The sequence below is a fragment of the Humulus lupulus genome, chromosome X, assembly GCF_963169125.1.
Source record: "Humulus lupulus chromosome X, drHumLupu1.1, whole genome shotgun sequence".
NCBI lineage: Eukaryota > Viridiplantae > Streptophyta > Magnoliopsida > Rosales > Cannabaceae > Humulus > Humulus lupulus.
The window spans coordinates 10,384,929-10,405,355 of NC_084802.1; the positions used below are offsets into that span (position 1 = coordinate 10,384,929).

A 20,427-nucleotide genomic window follows, 5' to 3' on the forward strand; every position below is an offset into this window, starting at 1 on the left:
TTCTGCTTAAAGGGAAAGGTTAGATGCTAGATTAGTTCTTGATTTTATAGGTTTTGAATATTTTTTGCTACCGTGGTTGCACTTCAAATGTCTCTTTATTTTTTATTTTCTAGATTCACTTTTGGCATAGCCATTATAAATTAGAAATCCACATTAATCCATTCTCAGCAGTAAAAACTTATCTATACTGTCATTAACAGATGATAAAGTTATGACTTATGCATGTTATTAGGGAGATATATGAATTTCAAGAATCATTACAAGAGAAAACTGTCAAAATGGATTGTTTGCTAGTACTCGATAAAGCTGAAATACCTGAAGAGATAAGTGGTTTTTTTGGTCGTATCGTGCGTGTGAGCTCTGCAGTGATGAAAAAGCTTTCTGGGTTGCAATCAACTGAATCTATAGAAGCAATTGGTCTCATGAGCATTCCTACCAGTTTTTTAAACTTAGATGATCAGCAACAAGAAGCAGGTTGTGAAAGATGGTTCCCCGTTGCACATAGGATTCTAGTCCTCGACGGCATCCAGGTGATTTTTGCACTACTCATGTGTTCGAGTTTCATTGTAATTTCCTCCTTTTTTTTTACTCTTTAATTAATTAATTAATTTATTTATTTTTGCTTAAAATATGACGAGACAAGTGTGTTTTCTCATATCTGGTATTTAAATTTAATGGCAACATACAATTGAGGCTCACTGATTTCAGGAACCTTGTAGAAATTATGTTACTTATTCATCTTAGTTATCCACTGCAGGATCCTGGAAACCTTGGTACGTTAGTCAGATCAGCCATGGCCTTTAGATGGGTATGGAATTAGTTCAAAAGTTTCCTTTTGAACTTTAGATCAACCATTCTAATTAGTTCAAAATTTAATGGCCTTTAGATCAGCCATTCTTACTTTGTATTTCTGTTAAGTCTTCTGAACCTTTTCTCAATCATCTCTGATATTTTGATTCAGTTTATCGTCTTTTACATATATTGTTCAATTATGTTTCCTTTCTAAAAATTGTTTGATAGCCAAAAAAAAAAGAGGGGGGGCTCGTGATTTGTTGTGAGTGTATGTGAGAAGAGTCTAATCCCAGGTTTGATATCCAACAGGGTGGAATTTTTCTACTTCCTGGCTGTTGTGATCCATTTAACGAGCAAGCAATCCGAGCAAGCCGAGGTGCCTCATTTCAGCTGCCTATAGTTTGTGGCAGTTGGTTCCATCTTGAATCCCACATAAGTGAATTTCAAGCGAAAATGCTAGCTGCGCATCTAGATAGCCATGATGAAATGAAACCAGTCATTCAACTTTCTCAAAAACTTGCTGATTCTTATACAAATCTTCGATTGTGCTTGGTTTTGGGTAGTGAAGGGAGTGGCCTATCGGAGAAATCTCGACAGGAATGTGAGCTTGTGAGCATTCCAATGGCTGGACAGTTTGAGTCTCTCAATGTTTCAGTTGCTGGTGGCATTTTACTGTACATGCTGCAGCCTAGAAATTAAATGTTGGTCACAATCTACCTTTGAAAATGACACTGGTCTAATATTCTACAAATCTCAATCAGCATTGGCATAATCTCAAGATGAGGTGTCTTGGTTTTATTTTTAGTGTACATAAAACATAAATGTATTTTGCTTTAGGTATGTAGGACATTACGGTTTCTTGGTTTTAAAGATAGCAGAGGATTCTTTTCTTGTAAATTGGCATGTAAAAGTCTCAAAAAATATGAACAAATTCAGAAGAAAGGAAGGAGTATAGTTTCAAGACACTTTTGGTTCCATTTAGATGAGTATAGTTTTTAAAAAAAATACTTTTGTTCTTGTCTTTTAAACTATAATAATAAATACCACTTTAATCATTTTTCAATGAATAGTAAGTACAAATAATATATATCTATCTCAAAAAAAAAAAAAAAGTATTTTTATCATCTTTTCTTAAAAAAGACCAATTTTTTTTTTAACTATTTTTTTATGGGGGCATGGTGAGGTTTGAGTCTTTCGAGTATTACTATAAAACAGCTCAAGCATTTTCATCTGATTGAAGGAGCATAGCAAAGGGAAGCAAAAACCCACCAAAGAAGATTCACTGCCAATTTCCAATCACCGGAAAAACCTGTCCGGAACAATCTTTGGCAATGAGTGGCGGCAAGCAATCTCCGGCACCGCCATCTTCCTCTTTCATTTCCTTACGAGGATCTCTTCTCACTCTCGCCATTTCCAGCTTAATCTCCTTCACCTGTTTCTCTTTCAAATCCATCCACTTCCAGAACCCTACCCCAGCTCCTCAGGTACTTGCTTGGGTTCTCCAACTTCCCCGGTTAATTTCTTCAATTTCTCTGATCATTTTCGCGTTTTTTTTCAAGGTTTCTGCAAAAATAGCAGAAGAGACGGAGAGTGGGGTGGAAGAAGTAGATAAGGATGTGCTTTCTGATGTATACCACTCTCTGGAGGTTTTCAGATTGAACTACGCGGCGATGGAGAAGAATTTTAAAGTGTATATATATCCCGATGGAGATCCCAAAACCTTTTATCAGACGCCTAGAAAGCTCACCGGAAAGTATGCCAGTGAGGGTTATTTCTTCCAGAATATTAGAGAGAGTCAATTTCGTACTGAAGATCCAGATCAAGCTGATCTCTTTTTCATTCCCATCTCCTGTCATAAAATGCGGGGAAAGGTATGAACTTAATTTGGTTGTGATTTGTTAAGAGAATTTGACAATGTTGTACTTGATTGCTGAGAAAATGTTGAGGTAGTACACTTTAGTAGGTTTTGAAAAATCTAGTAGTTTTCGAAATTGCAATGCTCGTCCAGGGATGTAACGTCCTACGTTTTTGGGTACCTTTAAACGACTCGGGTCGGGATTTTTCCCCCGGGTTAAGAATATTATTTTAAATAATATTATATTTTGTTTGTAAGTATTCCATGAGTTATTGCTAGCCAAAATATGAATTTTGTGATTTTAAAAGTCAAGATAAGACTTTCGGTCCTGGACCGACACAAAAACCCTGATCGGGTAAAAATCTCGGAAAATAAAACGAAAAATCATGGAAATTATATTTTGGGCATAAAATACATTCATAAAAGTTAAAGTTTGGTCAAAAATAATAAACCTAAAAGAAAATGGAAATTTTAAGGCATTTTGTGTTAAATGCCTAATTTTGCCGAAATGGGGAATTTTATTCCATGAATGGACCTTAAGTTAAATTTTATTATGTGATTAATTAAATTAAATGTGAGAGACATTTAATTTAATTAATTAATGTTAAGTTTGGTGATTAAAACTTAATAAAAGTGAAAAAGGTGTCAAAAGCCAATTTGGACTTTTCTTCTTATGAAACCTTTATTAAAAAAAAAAAAATGAAATGATCATATATGGCAAAGGGTTGGCCGGCCATGTGGTGTTTAGGTGGTGTGAACCCAACTTAATAAAAATAAAATCTCATTTTAACTAAGTCAAGTCAAGTGGGCAAGTGGGAGGAAAACACTTGAGTGTTTTTGAGATAAATTAGATAGTATATAACTCTTCCATCCCTCCCCAACCGACCACACCACCCTCTCTCATTCACTCATCTGATTTTTTAAGACCTTTCAAAGTGTTCTCTCCATTTTTCAAGCCCAAGAACACCAAGGAAACTTTGAGGCTAAGTCTTGGTCTAGGAAGTATTTTCCCTAGGGTAAACTTTCACTAATCTAGGTTTTTGTAAAGTTTTAAGCATAGAGTTTCAAATAGCTAATTGACTATGTTGTTGGGGGAAGTTTGTTAGGGTTTTTGAAAGGTTTTGAAGGAGTCAAAGCTTATAGGAAGGTCCAAACCTTAAGCAAGAACACCAAAGAGGTAAAAAGTTTACTTTTGATGAGTTTGTTGTAGGGTTTTTAGTTTTAAGCATTATTTTGTATATCTAATGCTTAGAGTTTCTTGTTGATGATGTAATAAGGTTATGGTAGTTGTTTAATAATTTTTATGATGCATGTGTATTGATTTTTGAAAATGGGAACCAAAACCCCCAAGGGTTTTGTAGGATACCCTAAAACAAAACATGTTTTAAGCTGTGACTTCCAAGGGGTCAAGCAGCCACTGTATATTGTTTTTGTAAAATTAAATTGTACTGTGATGTTGTTGAGATTGAGTACATAAAATTGAGCTTTTGAAACACTAAAAAATGTTTAGAAATGAGTAAGTTATGATATTTCAAAGTTTAGGTAAAAAACTGTTTTTTTCGTATTCTTATTTTCGGAACCAAATTTGGACAGCCACTGTATAGGGCAAATGAACCCAGTTTTTTCTAAAATTTTGTGGAAATATTTCTGGCATAACCTATTAGTCCACTGTAAAATTTGGTAAGAAAATATTAAACGGTTTGAAAGTTATTAACTGTCAAAGTTTGGAAAAAAATAAGGACTTGAAAATAATGTCATTTTTACCTCATTGTTGGAAAATGATTTCACCAATAAAAAATGCTCATTTTGACCTAAGATTTTTCAAAGACCTAAATGGCATAACAAAAATGGAATTGGGAAATTTTGGTAACAATTGGGTAAGTAAATTTCAAGTTATGAACTAACGAAGTATGTAGTTAAAAATGTGAAAAATAGGTTTTTCACACTTAGTGTAAAAATGAGATTTTGGAACATAAGGTAAAAAGTAAAATTTTGCTTATTTCAAGATATAAATTGGTAAGTCTTGAAATCATATTTTCACTAAAATTATCCCTTTGAGTTTAAATGAATTATTTTTATTAAAGAGTTTTTATTCTTTCTAAAAATAAGAGATTTAATTTATTAATAGTTAATAAATTAAAAGAGGGTTTAAAACCCTATATTTTGAGAAAATAATTAAATAAATTATTTTCCTAGTAAGTAAAATTGATTAATTGCTTTTGGAAAATTAATTAGTCAAGATGAGAAATTTATAACGGTTTTCCTAATTAAGACAAATTAGGCAATTTTCTTAAAACGGTTTTTAGATATTAAAACCTTAAGAAAAATAAAAGGAAAATTTAAAGAGTTTATTTTCTTTAAAAATAATTAAGGAATTTATTTGTATTTTCTGGATATAATACCGGCTAAAATCTTACATATTTTAACCGACTAGTCGAAAGTGCGGGTTAATGGCGATACCTTGAAAGAATAAGATTTTTAGCGGATTGTGGGAAATACCATTGTGATACCCGAGCCTAGGTATCGAGACCTTAGGATAGGTTTCCCCGAGACTTAGGGTTTAGTCTCGAATATTTTGTATAACTTTCCTTAATAGGTTTAAAACCAAATAAGGATTATAAATCCTTACAAATGACTTTTATTAAAATGACCAAACTGCCCAAAATAATAATAATGAATTATTAGTGCCATATTTAATCCGAGTATACTGTATGGATAACTACAGTATTGGCTAAGCGTAACTGGACTGAACGTTGGAGGGTGAAAACTTGCTGAGCGCTAAGGACTCCAAGTAAGTCAACTTATATTGTATGGCTGCAACATGAAATGATTATTGTCTTGTATGTTAGTATAGGGATACATGCACATATATAGGCTGTCATAGAAAGTTGCTTAGAGACGTTAGTCTAGTGAGTGCTGATTTAGAAAATATGAACGGTAGAAGTCCGTCATATCCTAGACGGTTGATCCCCGTCACACTGCTTGATTTTATTTATGTCCGGTTCATTACCGCGACGAGTGGCCATGAGATGAGGATAAGCTGGTTAAACCTAGGGGCGCCAAGATAAATGGGACCTAGGGGCCCTCATGCTTACTTAATCATTGGACGGTTAGAATCCGAGCAAGTGCTCTGATAAGTTATTCCCGGATAGCAGCCGTGAATATTGGCCATTCCGTGAGAGTGCCTAGAGATACTAGGGGTTGCCAAGATAGAGTGAGGTTGAACACCCTAGGGGCAGCTGCTCACCAGCACCACTGATTAACATAGAAGCCTCCGTAAAACCGTGTAAATTGGATTACGCTTTTGGATAAGTAGCGATGCCCTAGGTAACACGATAGTTACCCTTGATGAGAATATTTATTGGCTGGATCTTAGTGTGGAGACTCGGTTCTCTTTTATAGATTAGCAATTATGTTGGAGGGCGCGTTACGTCTGAATTGTTGGAAATTGTCGAGCGTTGGTCTCGAATTATATGGTGATATAATATATCTGCTTGCTCTGGGATTTTCTGAGTGCAGGGATATATTTGTTGATAAGATATAGTTGTGATATAATATATCTGCTTGTTCTGGAATTTTTCTGAGTGCAGGATTTTTATCTAGATATGAATTAATTTATCCTTGGTTATCAGGCATGACCATAAGTTTGCCAGGACGCTTTAGCGTTCTTGAAATTGATTGTGTAGGGTCCGGAACCCTAATTCTCTACATGCTTTGTTTGAAAGTTGATCTTACTAAGCGTTTTCGCTTACCTAGTTGTTTCATGTTGTAGGTAAGAGCAAGGGCAAGGCAGAGCAGTGAGCGCTGGAGTCTTCCTTGCAAATGTACATGTGGACTGACCTTTTGGGAAGCCTTTTTATTTTTGGAAATGTTGTGTAATTTTCCTAAACTAGGCTCACTCTAATCTTTATAAAACATGTTTGTAACTAAATGTTAAGTATGGCCATGCGACTTTTTAAAAAGTTTTTTTTGTTAAATGAAAACATTTATATTTCCACATTATTGAGTCTTGAAAATCCGGGTCGTTACAAGGGACCTGAGAATTTAGAAACGTTTTTACTTGGATGAGAATATGTGAGTTACCTTTCTTAGTAATGGTGGTGGGTAGTAATATAGGTTTTCTTTATAAGATGGTTCCCCGTTGCACATAGGATTCTGGTCCTCGACGGCATCCAGGTGATTTTTGCACTACTCATATGTTCGAGTTTCATTGTAATTTCCTCATTTTTTTAACTCTTTAATTAATTAATTAATTTATTTATTTTTGCTTAAAATATGACGAGGCAAGTGTGTTTTCTCATATCTGGTATTTAAATTTAATGGCAACATACAATTGAGGCCAACTGATTTCAGGAACCTTGTAGAAATTATGTTACTTATTCATCTTAGTTATCCACTGCAGGATCCTGGAAACCTTGGTACGTTAGTCAGATTAGCCATGGCCTTTAGATGGGTATGGAATTAGTTCAAAAGTTTCCTTTTGAACTTTAGATCAGCCATTCTAATTAGTTCAAAATTTAATGGCCTTTAGATCAGCCATTCTTACTTTGTATTTCTGTTATGTCTTCTGAACCTTTTCTCAATCATCTCTGATATTTGGATTCAGTTTATCGTCTTTTACATATATTATTCAATTATGTTTCCTATCTAAAGATTGTTTGATAGCCAAAAAAAAGAGGGGGGGCTCGTGATTTGTTGTGAGTGTATGTGAGAAGAGTCTAATCCCAGGTTTGATATCCAACAGGGTGGAATTTTTCTACTTCCTGGCTGTTGTGATCCATTTAACGAGAAAGCAATCCGGGAAAGCCGAGGTGCCTCATTTCAGCTGCCTATAGTTTGTGGCAGTTGGTTCCATCTTGAATCCCACATAAGTGAATTTCAAGCGAAAATGCTAGTTGCGCATCCAGATAGTCATGATGAAATGAAACCAGTCATTCAACTTTCTCAACAACTTGCTGATTCTTAGACAAATCTTCGATTGTGCTTGGTTTTGGGTAGTGAAGGGAGTGGCCTATCGGAGAAATCTAAACAGGAATGTGAGCTTGTGAGCATTCCAATGGCTGGACAATTTGAGTCTCTCAATGTTTCAGTTGCTGGTGGCATTTTACTGTACATGCTGCAGCCTAGAAATTAAATGTTGGTCTCAATCTACCTTTGAAAATGACACTGGTCTAATATTCTACAAATCTCAATCAACATTGGCATAATCTCAAGATGAGGTGTCTTGGTTTTATTTTTAGTGTACATAAGGCAGAAATGTATTTTGCTTTAGGTATGTAGGACATTACGGTTTCTTGGTTTTAAAGATAGCAGAGGATTCTTTTCTTGTAAATTGGCATGTAAAAGTCTCAAGAAATATAAACAAATTCAGAAGAAAGGAAGGAGTATAGTTTCAAGACACTTTTGGTTCCATTTAGATAAGTATAGTTTTAAAAAAAATACTTTTGTTCTTGTCTTTTAACCTATAATAATAAATATCACTTTAATCATTTTTCAATGAATAGTAAGTACAAATAATATATATCTATCTAAAAAAAAAAAGGTATTTTTATCATCTTTTCTTAAAAAAGACCACTTTTTTTTTTTAACTATTTTTTTATGGGGGCATGGTGAGGTTATTCGTAATATTAATATTAAGTTTTAGAATAGGGATATATTAGTAATTTTATTACTAAAATTGTAAAAAAAATATTAATAAAAAAATATATATATTTGAATCATAAGAGACTGTACGGTGAAGAAGATTATATAACTCAATACCCCATTGTCTTTCGAGTATTACATTTTCATCTGATTGAAGGAGCACAGCATAGGGAAGCAAAAACCCACCAAAGAAGATTCACTGCCAATTTCCAATCACCGGAAAAACCTGTCCGGAACAATCTCTGGCAATGAGTGGCGGCAAGCAATCTCCGGCACCGCCATCTTCCTCTTTCATTTCCTTACGAGGATCTCTTCTCACTCTCGCCATTTTCAGCTTAATCTCCTTCACCTGTTTCTCTTTCAAATCCATCCACTTCCAGAACCCTACCCCAGCTCCTCAGGTACTTGCTTGGGACTCCAACTTTCCCGGTTAAGTTCTTCAACTTCTCTGATCGTTTTGGCGTTTATTTTTTCAAGGTTTCTGCAAAAATAGCAGAAGAGACGGAGAGTGGGGTGGAAGAAGTAGATAAGGATGTGCTTTCTGATGTATACCACTCTCCGGAGGTTTTCAGATTGAACTACGCGGCGATGGAGAAGAATTTTAAAGTGTATATATATCCCGATGGAGATCCCAAAACCTTTTATCAGACGCCCAGAAAGCTCACCGGAAAGTATGCCAGTGAGGGTTATTTCTTCCAGAATATTAGAGAGAGTCAATTCCGTACTGAAGATCCGGATCAAGCTGATCTCTTTTTCATTCCCATCTCCTGTCATAAAATGCGGGGAAAGGTATGAACTTAATTTGGTTGTGATTTGTTAAGAGAATTTGACAATGTTGTACTTGATTGCTGAGAAAATGTTGAGGTAGTACACTTTAGTAGGTTTTGAAAAATCTAGTAGTTTTCGAAATTGCAATGCTCGTCCAGGGACCTGAGAATTTAGAAACGTTTTTACTTGGATGAGAATATGTGAGTTACCTTTCTTAGTAATGGTGGTGGGTAGTAATATAGGTTTTCTTTATAAGATGGGTTTGAATTGTTGAAAAAGTATGGATGTGGAGATCTGTACTCCATGAAGTTCTTTGAACATTAATGCGTTTTGAGGACTAATAATCATGGATATGGAATGATTTAGTTTCAAAATAATAGATGCAATGACCTAAAAAAAAGAACTCTCTGCGTTTGCACGGATCGATAAAGCATTGTGATATGTATTCTCTATAGAGGGTTGATTTTGTATTTATTAACAATTGTGAGTCCATGTATCATGTATGATGTAACTGAGACTGTTATAACTGTAAAGGAAGGATATATTTTGGATAACTTATTATAATTATGTGAGGGGGAAATGTTATTTACTTAGTTAGCATCTTGACTAATGCAATGCAGTTGGGGAGGTAAAGACGATGTTTTAATTTCTTCCTGTGTGTTTGAATTTTCTGTGCTTGAGCTTAGAAGGTCCAAAGTAATTATAAATGCTAAATGGGGAACTCTTTTTCTTCAGGGCATAAACTTTGAAGTCGACTATGCAATTAACATGACTTAATGTTTCTGGATTTAAATCATTCTGCTTAACCTCTGTGTATTCTAGGGTACAAATTTTTCTTTTCTGTTTCTTTTCACTTTTTTCCCATCTTCTTCTCTGTAAATTTACTTCACATTATTGTACCTCTTTTTGCTAGTTAGTTAATTATGCGTTGTTCTTCGAGGCACTCTTCTTTTCACTGATTACATTTTTTTTTTCCATATGTCCCATCAGTTTTGTTTATTTTCTTATACCTATTTACTGAACTTTTGCACCTTACATGAGATCTGGAGCTGGCTTGCTTCTAAATAAGCATGATTACGATCAAACAGTGTGTTACTCTTTTTAGAAGTTATCATTTTCCTTTTCTGGTTAAGCATGCATTTATAAATATTTGTAGGGAACAACTTATGAGAATATGACCATAATTGTCCGGAATTATGTGGAGGGTTTAATTTCCAAATATCCTTACTGGAATAGAACCTTGGGAGCAGATCATTTTTTTGTCACTTGTCATGATGTCGGTGTTAGGGCAACAGAAGGACTTCCACCTCTTGTAAAGAATTCAATTCGAGTTGTATGCTCTCCAAGCTATGATGTTGGGTTCATTCCACACAAAGATGTTGCTCTGCCTCAAATATTACAGCCTTTTGCTCTGCCAGCTGGAGGAAATGATGTGGAGAACAGGTATGAGTATGGACATTAGTTTCTCGCTATCCAGATCCAGTAGTAGTTACCAATTAGTTATTGTTGAGCACTTAGGTTATTTGTTTATGTACTATTTGTAGTCATTCTTTTCACATTAATTCTGATGGATTAGGCCTTTTAACTTCCTTTGGAAAAACCTAATATATTACTGTGTATATATTATTTACCATCTAATCAAACGATGTTTTGCAGGACTGTCCTTGGATTTTGGGCTGGTCACCGAAACTCTAAAATTCGAGTTATATTGGCACAAGTTTGGGAAAATGATACAGAGCTGTATGTATTAAACAACCGAATTAACAGAGCTACTGGGAATCTGTTGTACCAAAAGAGATTTTACATCACTAAGTACTGCATATGCCCTGGCGGTTCCCAGGTGAACAGTGCCCGAATAACTGATTCCATCCATTATGGATGCATTCCTGGTAAGATTTTGGTCCTTTTGTTCTTGAAATGAGTGAGCTGTCCAGCACATGATGTTCCATTCTTTTATACTTTTTCAGCTTGCTTAACCAATAAACAATATTGAAATTTTGTGCTAGCCCATGCCATGATGTTTCATTCATGTATATTTTGCTTGCTTAAAGAGTACTCTTGTTTCTTTTCATTGAATCAAAGAACGGATGTTGTTTGACTAGTCAATTAGGTTTTGGGGAGCGGGGGCGTACTGGGGATTGTACTAGTTTTTATTAAGAAACTGGTGTCATTATAGTTTACTTTGCAAGTGTAAAGTACACACTGCTTTTGTAGTTTTTCTTGGATTATTTGGGAACCTTTTATGGTGATCTTTTAAATAGTTCTTTGCTGACCTATTTTAATTTGATTTCTTTTGCAGTGGTATTATCCAACTACTATGATCTTCCATTCAACGACATCCTTGATTGGCGAAAATTTTCTGTCGTACTTAAGGAGAGTGATGTCTATCAGCTTAAACAAATTCTCAAGGACATACCTGATGAGGAGTTTCTTGCTCTTCATAGGAACTTGATTCAGGTAAGAGCCTCACATCTACAACTTCAACACTTCATTTCCCCTACAAAATATTTATATATTTAAAGAGCATTTTTTCATGGCTTGTTTAAATCAGATCCAGAAGCACTTCCAATGGAACTCACCTCCAATCAAATACGATGCATTTCATATGGTCATGTACGATCTTTGGTTACGCCATCATGTAATCAAATATTAGTTAGTTTTCCAATGTTCTCATTTTGTATAAACTGTAGCATAGCACAACCCAAAGTCTTGTAACATAGGGTAACTCTATTTTTGCTCTATACTACATGTCCCATTTTGACAAACGAAAATTGACAAACAAAATAACTGAACATCACTATTATTTTGTTCTTTATGCGAGGAAAGTTTCGCCTACTGTAATCTCGTTGCTTTGTACAACAACATGCTTATTTTTTTGGCCATTTATTTAGTCAATTTGTTATTGTTGATGCATATAGAATTGACCTGTAATTAGATTAATATCATGGGAAAAAGCAAAAAATTATAGCAAGCTCAAAGCTACATGATATACATACATTCTGTACATATATATATATACTCTTATAAATTAACTAGATCTGTCCAGATTCTTATGGTCATTTTGTTCTGGAACAATGCTTGAATTTGCTGCTTTATATATCTGATTTTTGTTCTGGAACAATGCTTGAATCTTGTTCTGGTGTCCTTTGTCATTTGAAGCAATCTTTATGTTTCAATAATGGGATAGAGGTTCCACGTGTTGGTCTAAAGGGAGGGAATATGTTATTATGAAAAGATGATGTAGATGTATCCTTATTATCCTATAATACAAACCACTTTGATTGTTATTTGGCTTTTGAGCATGGTCCCCGGTGGCACTTTTATGCTATCTATGGCTTTCCTGAGGTGTCTAATAAATGCCACACTTGGACACTAATTAAAATATTATATGATGTTTCTCCATTGGCTCCATGACTCATCATTGGTGATTTCAATGAGATACTATCTAATGGCAATAAAACAGATGGTCCTTTAAGAGAGGAAGCTCTTATGCAAGCTTTTAGATCTACATTGGATCATTGCTATTTACGTGAACTACCTTATGATGGTGATGATTATAATTGGGCTAGGAATAGAAATAATGTTGCATTAGTGTGAGAACGGCTTGATTGGTGCTTTACTAACTTTCTTTGGTCAACACAATTCCAAGACCCGATTGTCAAGCACTTAGACTACTATGGGTCTGACCACCGTCCTATATTGGCCACCATTTGTTTTAAATTAGGTCTGCAACCTCTTGTGCAGCGTAAATCACGATTTTGTTTCAAAAAATTTGGCCGCAAGAAAAGGATTGTAGTGCTATTATCTCTACTTGTTGGCAATCGCATCTTACAAGGAATCCAATTCAAGAACTCACAACAAATTTGGATAACTATGCTAGTACCCTCCAAAGATGGCATTTTCAAAAGTTTGATCAAATGAAAAATGGTATTTCCAAAGCTCAATCAAAAGTCACTTGACTTCATAACAATCCAGTGGCATCCTCCACCTATGCTAGTGAGATTCAAGTTTCTGAAGCCCTTTTAGATGATTTATTGGCTAAAGAAGAGCAATACTGGCAGCAGTGCTCACGTGTTGACTGGTTAAATTCAGGAGATCACAATACCAAGTTTTTTCATGCCCATGCTTCTTGTAGATCCATTTCTAATAAGATTCATTTTCTACTAGATGAGAATGTCCAGCAGGTTACATCTATTGAGCAGATCTCTGATGTGGTTGCCTCTTATTTCACTCCACTTTTTTCAGCCTCTGATGATGACCACTGGGCTCTTAAACATACACTCTCCACCATTCTCACTACTATTACAGCTGAGCACAATGAATTCCTTCTTCATTCTTTCATATCTGATGAGGTCTTAGCTACTTTGAATACTATGGGATCTGACAAAAGCTCAGGCATTGATGGTATGTCTGCGATGTTCTACCAACATAATTGGGATATAGTTGGGCCTTTGGTCTCCAAAGTGGTTTTGTATGTCCTTAATGAGGGTGGTTGTCCAGCAGCTTTTAATAGAACTCTTATAACCTTAATACCGAAAGTTAAAAATCCACAGACTATGGGTTGCTTCTGACCTATCCGTGTTTGTATTGTCATCTACAAGCTAATTGCAAAGGTTCTTGTCTTGAGATTCAAACAAGTGTTCCCTCATGTAATAGCTGAAACTCAAAGTGCTTTCTTATATCCAATCGACTCATCACAGATAATGTTCTTGTAGCTTTTGAGTTGGTACATTGTTTGAAGCACAAGACTAAGGGCTCGAACGGGTATGCTGCATTAAAGCTTGATATAAGTAAAGCTTTTGATCGGGTGGAGTGGTCTTTCTTGGCTATGGTCATGGGAAAAATGGGCAAATCGGGCTTCCATTTACATTGGATTTCACTTATATTATGTCATGCCTATCCACTACAGCTTCTCATTCCTTATTAATGGTGTTGTTACAGGTTCTGTTGTTCCTCATAGGGGTCTTCATCAAGTCAAGGCGATCCTTTGTCCCCTTACCTATTTCTAATTTTCTCTGAGGGACTTTCGTGATTGTTGCAATATGTGGAAATCATGGGCCGATTGAGAGGGTTATCTATTGCTTGTCAGGCTCCTCCAGTTTCGCACCTTTCTCTTTGTGGATGACAGCCTCTTGTTTTGTCAAGCTACTACTCACTCATGTGCAGCTATTAAGCGTGCTTTGGACATCTACCATCGTGCTTCTGGTCAGCAGCTTAACACTAAAAAAATTGTTATGTCTTTTTCACCTAATACATTGCCCACAACCAAATCGACTTTCCAACAGATGCTCGCATGCCAGTTTGTGAATGCCATGAGAGATATCTTGGCTTACTTGCTTATTCGGGTGGGGATAAACAAGAACTCTTCAGTCAGTGGTATTAAGGAAAAAAATTGGAAATTGATGCATGCTTAGCATGACAAGTTATTTTCCATTGGTGGACGTGAAATGTTTCTCAAAGTAGTGGCCAATCCATTCCAACTTATGTCATGAGCTGCTTTCGACTACCTCTAACTATTGGTGGAGTTCCAATACCAATAGCTCTTAAATACATTGGCATACATGGAATCATTTACGTGGTTCTAAGTCTTATGGTGGAATGGGATTTCGTTAATTTGTTCATTTCAATCAAGCAGTTCTTGCCAAACAGGCTTGGCGAATATGTGAGTATCCCAATTCTCTTCTGAGCAGAATACTTGGTGGTCGTTACTTTCCATAGACTTCTTTCATAGATGCACGCATTGGGCATTCCCCTTCTATGACTTGGCAAAGCATTTGTTGGGGAAGAAAGTTGCTTAGTAAGGGACTCCGGTGAAAAGCGGGTGATGGAATTAGCATCAATGTTAAATCGGCTCCTTGGATCCCATCTCACTCTATTTTCACTCCAGTTTGCTTCACTGGCCCTCCCACAATTTTAGCTTCAATGTTCGTCACTCATGATAGAAAATGGAATGTGTTTTTGCTTCAACAACCAAGGTTAGAATTTTTGCTTGGAGAGTGATACATAATGCCATTCCTCTGGCTGCTTCACTGTTTCAAAGGAAGATATTAACTTCCGCAACTTGTAGCCTCTGTTCAAATGCTTGGGAGTCTATAGGGCATGCTCTTTTCAGCTATAAACATGCAAACACCATTTGGAGATGTACTGCTTTTAGTATTAACTTTCAAGTTGCCAGTCAGATGCACCATGGTGATTATTTATACTATTTATCATAAATTTATACAAAATATGAGCTAGAAGAAATCATTTGCACTATGTGGTCTATTTTGTTTGATCATAATGGTATTGTCCATGGTAAGCAAGCCCGTTTGGGCTCTGTTGTTGCAGAACAGTCGGCTTGCTATTTGGCTCATTATAGAAATGCCTCTAGTTTCAATACATGGTCTATTTCATCTTCTAATCCTATTCATGCCACTCACGATCCTTGTCAAGATCCACTCCCGTCATTGTTAAAGCTAAATGTTGATGCAACCTTGGACATTTCACGGAATAAAGCAGGAATTGGTGCTGTCATCCGAGATCACTGTGGAAAGGTGATTGCTGCAGTTTCAAAATCGGTCATTGGTTGTTTAAAGATGCTTGAAATGGAAGCTAAGGCATTGTTCTACGACATGGAATGGGCAAAGAAACCTGATTTGGTTGTGTCTCAAGTGGAATCTGATTCATTGATGGTGGTTACTGCTATTAATTCTCAGCCATTAGCACTTTTAGCATTCCATGATCTCATTAGTGTTACTAATATTTTATCCTTTTTCTAAGGAGAAATGCCAACCAAGCTGCTCATGGTTTGGCCAAATTTTCTCTAGAGTTGGATATTGATTATTCTTGGCTGGAGGACATACCCTCTCCCATTCACTCTGTTATTGTAACTGATGCTTCTAATTTATAATTACAGTGTTTATTCCTAAAAAAAGTCTTTGTGGTAACCATTTTTTCCTTCCTTTATAACGTTCACATGTCTTAAATTCTTGAAATAATAACAGATGAAAATAAAATAGGAATATATATATATATATAATATTATATATAGGGGAACACTTTGGTGCGACCAATTTTTTGGCTGCACCGGTGCATCTATTTGTATATTTCGGCACCTAACTAATTTTTTATGACAGTATACATTGTAGTCATTTAACACTTCCTACAAATTTTCAAAAAATTTGGAATAATTTACAGTGTCGAAAATAAAGTTCAAACAGTTTGTTGTACATATGTCTACTTTTTGTATGCGTATGAAAAATTCAATTGTTTGAACTTTTTTTTTTTTTTTTTCAGTACGGTAAATTATTCTAAATTTTTTGAATGACTACAATGTACATCTTCATAAAAAAATTAGAAAAAAATATTATTTAAGTGTTGAAATACACAAATGGTTGCACCGATGCAGCTAAAAAATTGGATGCACCATACTTGCTGTTGGTAACTGGTTTACCATGTACGCAGTAGAAAACACGAGGTGTTGGGCCCAAAGATTTCAATTTTTTTATTTAAACAAAATTTAAATAATTGAATCCATTGACATGCAAAACATTAATCATAGAGAAATAAAAAAGATGAGGATTTACCAATTGAAGAACTATTTATTCAAAAATATATAAACCATAATTAAAAAACTAATATCATTTCAAATTCAAATCCAATTTAAATTATCAGAAATATCTTTTTACATTATTTAAATAAATAAAACTAATTAATTCAAAATTAATTATCTTAATTATTTAAATACTATTTTCAAAAATATCATTTTATTTAAAAATCAATTTTAAAAAAATATGTTAATTAATTTATTAATTTTGAAAATTTATTTATTAATTAATTACTATGTGTCAATTACATAATTGACCCTGAAGAACAAATTTCTTCCAAATATGTCGTTTTCTTGATTCTTCCCAATTTCAACTCTTACCTTGAATAGTGTTGATAGAGCCATCTCGGGGACCTATGAACCTATAATTTCAAGCACATATAAATTTAGATTATTAATTAAAACTATTTAATATAATAACCTTAATTTATTAATCTCAATATTATTCCACTAAAAATATGAGATTGCACTCTTGTAATTATTGACATTTATTTATTGAGTACTTTTAAACATATAAAAAGTGTCCATCGATTTAATCACTATATACAATTCAATCATCTATTAATGGTTCATAATTAAAGTATGAATTAATCACCGTTTAACCTCTTTAATTATATTATGTTTCCTCAAGTACCATTAACTTTACTAATGAAGGGTTAATTCATAAATTGATTTGTGAATTTGAGCTCAATACCCTTTCAGTTCCAAAAACCAACCCTTAAAAGAACCATTATTTAATTCCTCTCGAAAAGGTATAGATTCCATATCTGTATATTATGTCCCAAGCCGTTTACATCAATGAGTTCCCAAAACAAAAGTATTCAGCCTAATCATTCTGACAAACCATAACGAGTGAATCAAATAACTCATATGAAATAAACAGGAGCTCATAATAACTTTAGGATTAAGATGAATTTGTATATGATCATCTTATTGATATGTTTAATTAATACTTATAAAGTAAACAGTATTATTATGTATTAATAACATATCGAGTCCCGTTCATGTATAACCTTTTTATACAAAGTATCTCCACTAAGATGTCTTACTACATCAATAATCCAAATTTAGATTACATGTATTCATAATACTAGTGAACTGTACTTACAGTATTTAATCCAAAGATTTCATATAACTTTGTTTTACTGCGAACTGTTTAAATTTGTTCCCTACAATCTTAATCCTCTGGTAATAATACAAGATTGTAGTCACAATAATGAATTTGGGAATTTTATGATATTCATATAATATTATTCTAATAATAATAAAAAAATAATATATGTAAAAATTCATTTAAATTATTTATTTCATAAAACATTGTTCAAAACATATGCTTTAAAGGACACTAATCCCAACAATCTCTCACTTGCCCTAAAGCAAATGAGGCATCTCCCTCAAAACCATATTGCTAACATGATCTTTAAAAGACTTGGGAGACAAAGTCTTAGTAAGAGGATCAACAAGGTTATGTTCCAAAGCTATCTTCATAACTACTACATCTCCTCTGTGAACAATAACCCTGATCAAGCGATATTTCCTTTCAATATGCTTTCCCCTTTTGTGACTCCTTGGTTCCTTCAAGTTAGCTACTGCCCCACTATTGTCACAATATAGGACAAGTGGCTTATTCATAGCTAGAACAATTTCCAGATCAGAATAGAACTTCTTTAGCCACATAGCCTCCTTAGTTGCTTCACAATCCGCTATGTACTCGACTTCCATGGTAGAATCTGTGATACTGGTTTGTTTAATACTACCCCAGATCACAGCTCCTCCACCAAGTGTGAACATTGATCCAGAAGCTGATTTCCAACTATCTCTATCAAATTGAAAATCAGAATCAGTGTATCCAGTGGGGTTCTGGTCATCACCTAAATATACAAGTATATATTCTCTAGTTTTCTAAAGATACTTGAGAATATTCTTTACTGCAATCCAATGACTCAATGCAGGATTGGATTGATAACAACTAACTATCCTTACTGCATAACAAATTTAAGGTCTTGTACACAGCATGTCATACATTAGACTGCCTACCATAAAGGCATAGAGATACTATCTCATATCATCTTCTTCTTAAGGTGTTTTAGGACACTACTATTTAGAAATGATAATTCCATGACGGGTTGGCATATCACCCTTCATGGAATTATGCATACTATAACGCCCCAATTTCCCTAATATGGCTTAGTGCCTCGATTAGGGGGCTGGGAGGCAATAATTGAGTTAATTAGGTGCTTATGTGTTATGAGCATGTTATTATGTGAATTGTATTATGATATGATTATGCATGCATGTTTAAGTGTATTAAATATGCATGTGAGCCTGTTTCTTATTAGAATGACATTTTTGTATTTTTGACCCGCTGAGGGTATAATTGCAAATATGTGTGATTCATAATTGTGACCACATTATTATGTGGATATGTTTAAGTTACTGACACGAGGCAATCCTAGAGAGCAAGTTAGCAAAAAAGTCACAGCGGGGTAAAATACTCGGCTCGAAGCGAGCTTAGGGGTATTTTGGTAAAATACTGAGAATTAATTAATGGATATTTTGGTTTGTTGGATTATTTGGGATTATTTGAGGTAATTTGGGATTAACGAGAATCTCGGGGAAAAATACTAAGGTGGGGGTATGTTTTGGGGCTAAGTTAAGGGGTAGGGGTAGATTGGTCTTTTGGCCACCTAGCTAGTGTGATGAGGGGCTAAGGCTGAAGGGTTTGGCTCATTCACGTTTAGGCATTTCTTTGAGTTGGGAACATTTTTCTTTGAAGCACACAACACTCCAAGTTAGGCCAAACTTGAATTTTTGGTTAAAATTGGAGCCAATTCTTATGGAGTAGCAGCTGAGGATAGGGTTTAGAGATTGCTAGGGCCATCATTTACCCCAGAGAATTCAAATTCAGAGGTGAGGCTCCCCCTGTTTTGACATTCAATGGCGTTTTTAAGATTTTATGATTTTTGATTCCTAGTTGATTGTCTATGGGTGTTTGTGATGGTTTGAGTATTGGATTTTGTTGCCTAGGCCTAGTGATAAGTTTTTGTGGCAATAATTCTGTTAAAAATACCTCGTTGGGTTGAATTCTAGGTTTGAAATTGCTGGAAATCGCAAGGATAGAATTTGGGGAAGAACATCTAAGTTTTGGGCATATTTTTAGGTTATGGTGACCTAGCGCGGCCGCGCTAGTGTCCCAGAAAAGGGGAAATTGGAATCCAATTTGGGGGCTCGAGTTGAGGGGAGTGTCCACGCCAATGGCCCAGAAGCCCCAAATTTTCTATGGGCACGACCGTGCCAAGGGCAGGCGCGACTGTGCCAGGGGCCCCGAAATGCTAGTTTCTTGAGTTTTTAGAGCTAGGCAGCTCGGGAATTTGGTTTGGCAGCCCGTTTAGGGGCTCGGGGCACATTTTTAGCACTTCATTACTTGGGAACAATGGGTTTGAGAATTATATTTTAGTTTGGAACTTAGGTTCTAGGGTTAATTCCTGATGAACATATATTTGTGTTGTGACTAGGGTTTCTGCCAGGCTCGGGTCAGGGTTAGCGCTCGGGGTTGTTTCATTATTCGCATGAGGATCAAGGTAAGAAAACTGCACCCTGGTTGTGATCGGGGATTGGACCCCTGTAAATGGATTTGATTGTGAATATTTTTTTAAGTACACCGTAATGTGTTGTATCTGTGTGTATGATGAATGTATTATATGTATGCTTGTTCCTGAATGGAAAGCTCAGCTTATAAGTCGAGGATCCATCTATTGCATCTGATTAAAAGGCTCGGCTTATA

At 35.1% G+C, this 20,427-nt stretch overlaps 3 protein-coding genes and 1 pseudogene across 4 annotated transcripts; all 4 read left to right on the top strand.

Annotated features, from left to right (window-relative positions):
* LOC133807378 (uncharacterized) lies at nt 1-1,590 on the top strand. 2 transcript variants are annotated; one of them, XM_062245672.1, is made up of 3 exons: nt 1-530; nt 758-808; nt 1,102-1,590. In XM_062245672.1, exons 1-3 carry the CDS (start codon nt 219-221, stop codon nt 1,489-1,491), a joined length of 753 nt encoding a protein of 250 aa, XP_062101656.1. In that variant the 5' UTR covers nt 1-218; the 3' UTR covers nt 1,492-1,590. The 2 variants fall into 2 exon arrangements, with proteins under 2 accessions (XP_062101656.1, XP_062101657.1); XM_062245673.1 differs by lacking the exon at nt 758-808 and having other exon boundaries at nt 2-530.
* A 291-nt stretch (nt 1,591-1,881) lies between these two features.
* Nucleotides 1,882-2,797, top strand: LOC133807379 (probable glycosyltransferase At5g03795). Its single transcript, XM_062245674.1, has 2 exons — nt 1,882-2,276; nt 2,352-2,797. The coding sequence occupies exons 1-2, from the start codon at nt 2,124-2,126 to the stop codon at nt 2,667-2,669; spliced, it is 471 nt and encodes a 156-aa protein (XP_062101658.1). The 5' UTR covers nt 1,882-2,123; the 3' UTR covers nt 2,670-2,797.
* On the top strand, nt 2,707-8,047 carry LOC133805486 (uncharacterized; annotated as a pseudogene).
* A 369-nt stretch (nt 8,048-8,416) lies between these two features.
* Nucleotides 8,417-11,971, top strand: LOC133807377 (probable glycosyltransferase At5g03795). Its single transcript, XM_062245671.1, has 6 exons — nt 8,417-8,691; nt 8,768-9,079; nt 10,215-10,501; nt 10,715-10,947; nt 11,358-11,515; nt 11,610-11,971. Exons 1-6 carry the CDS (start codon nt 8,539-8,541, stop codon nt 11,709-11,711), a joined length of 1,245 nt encoding a protein of 414 aa, XP_062101655.1. The 5' UTR covers nt 8,417-8,538; the 3' UTR covers nt 11,712-11,971.
* The last annotated feature ends 8,456 nt before the right edge of the window (nt 11,972-20,427 follow it).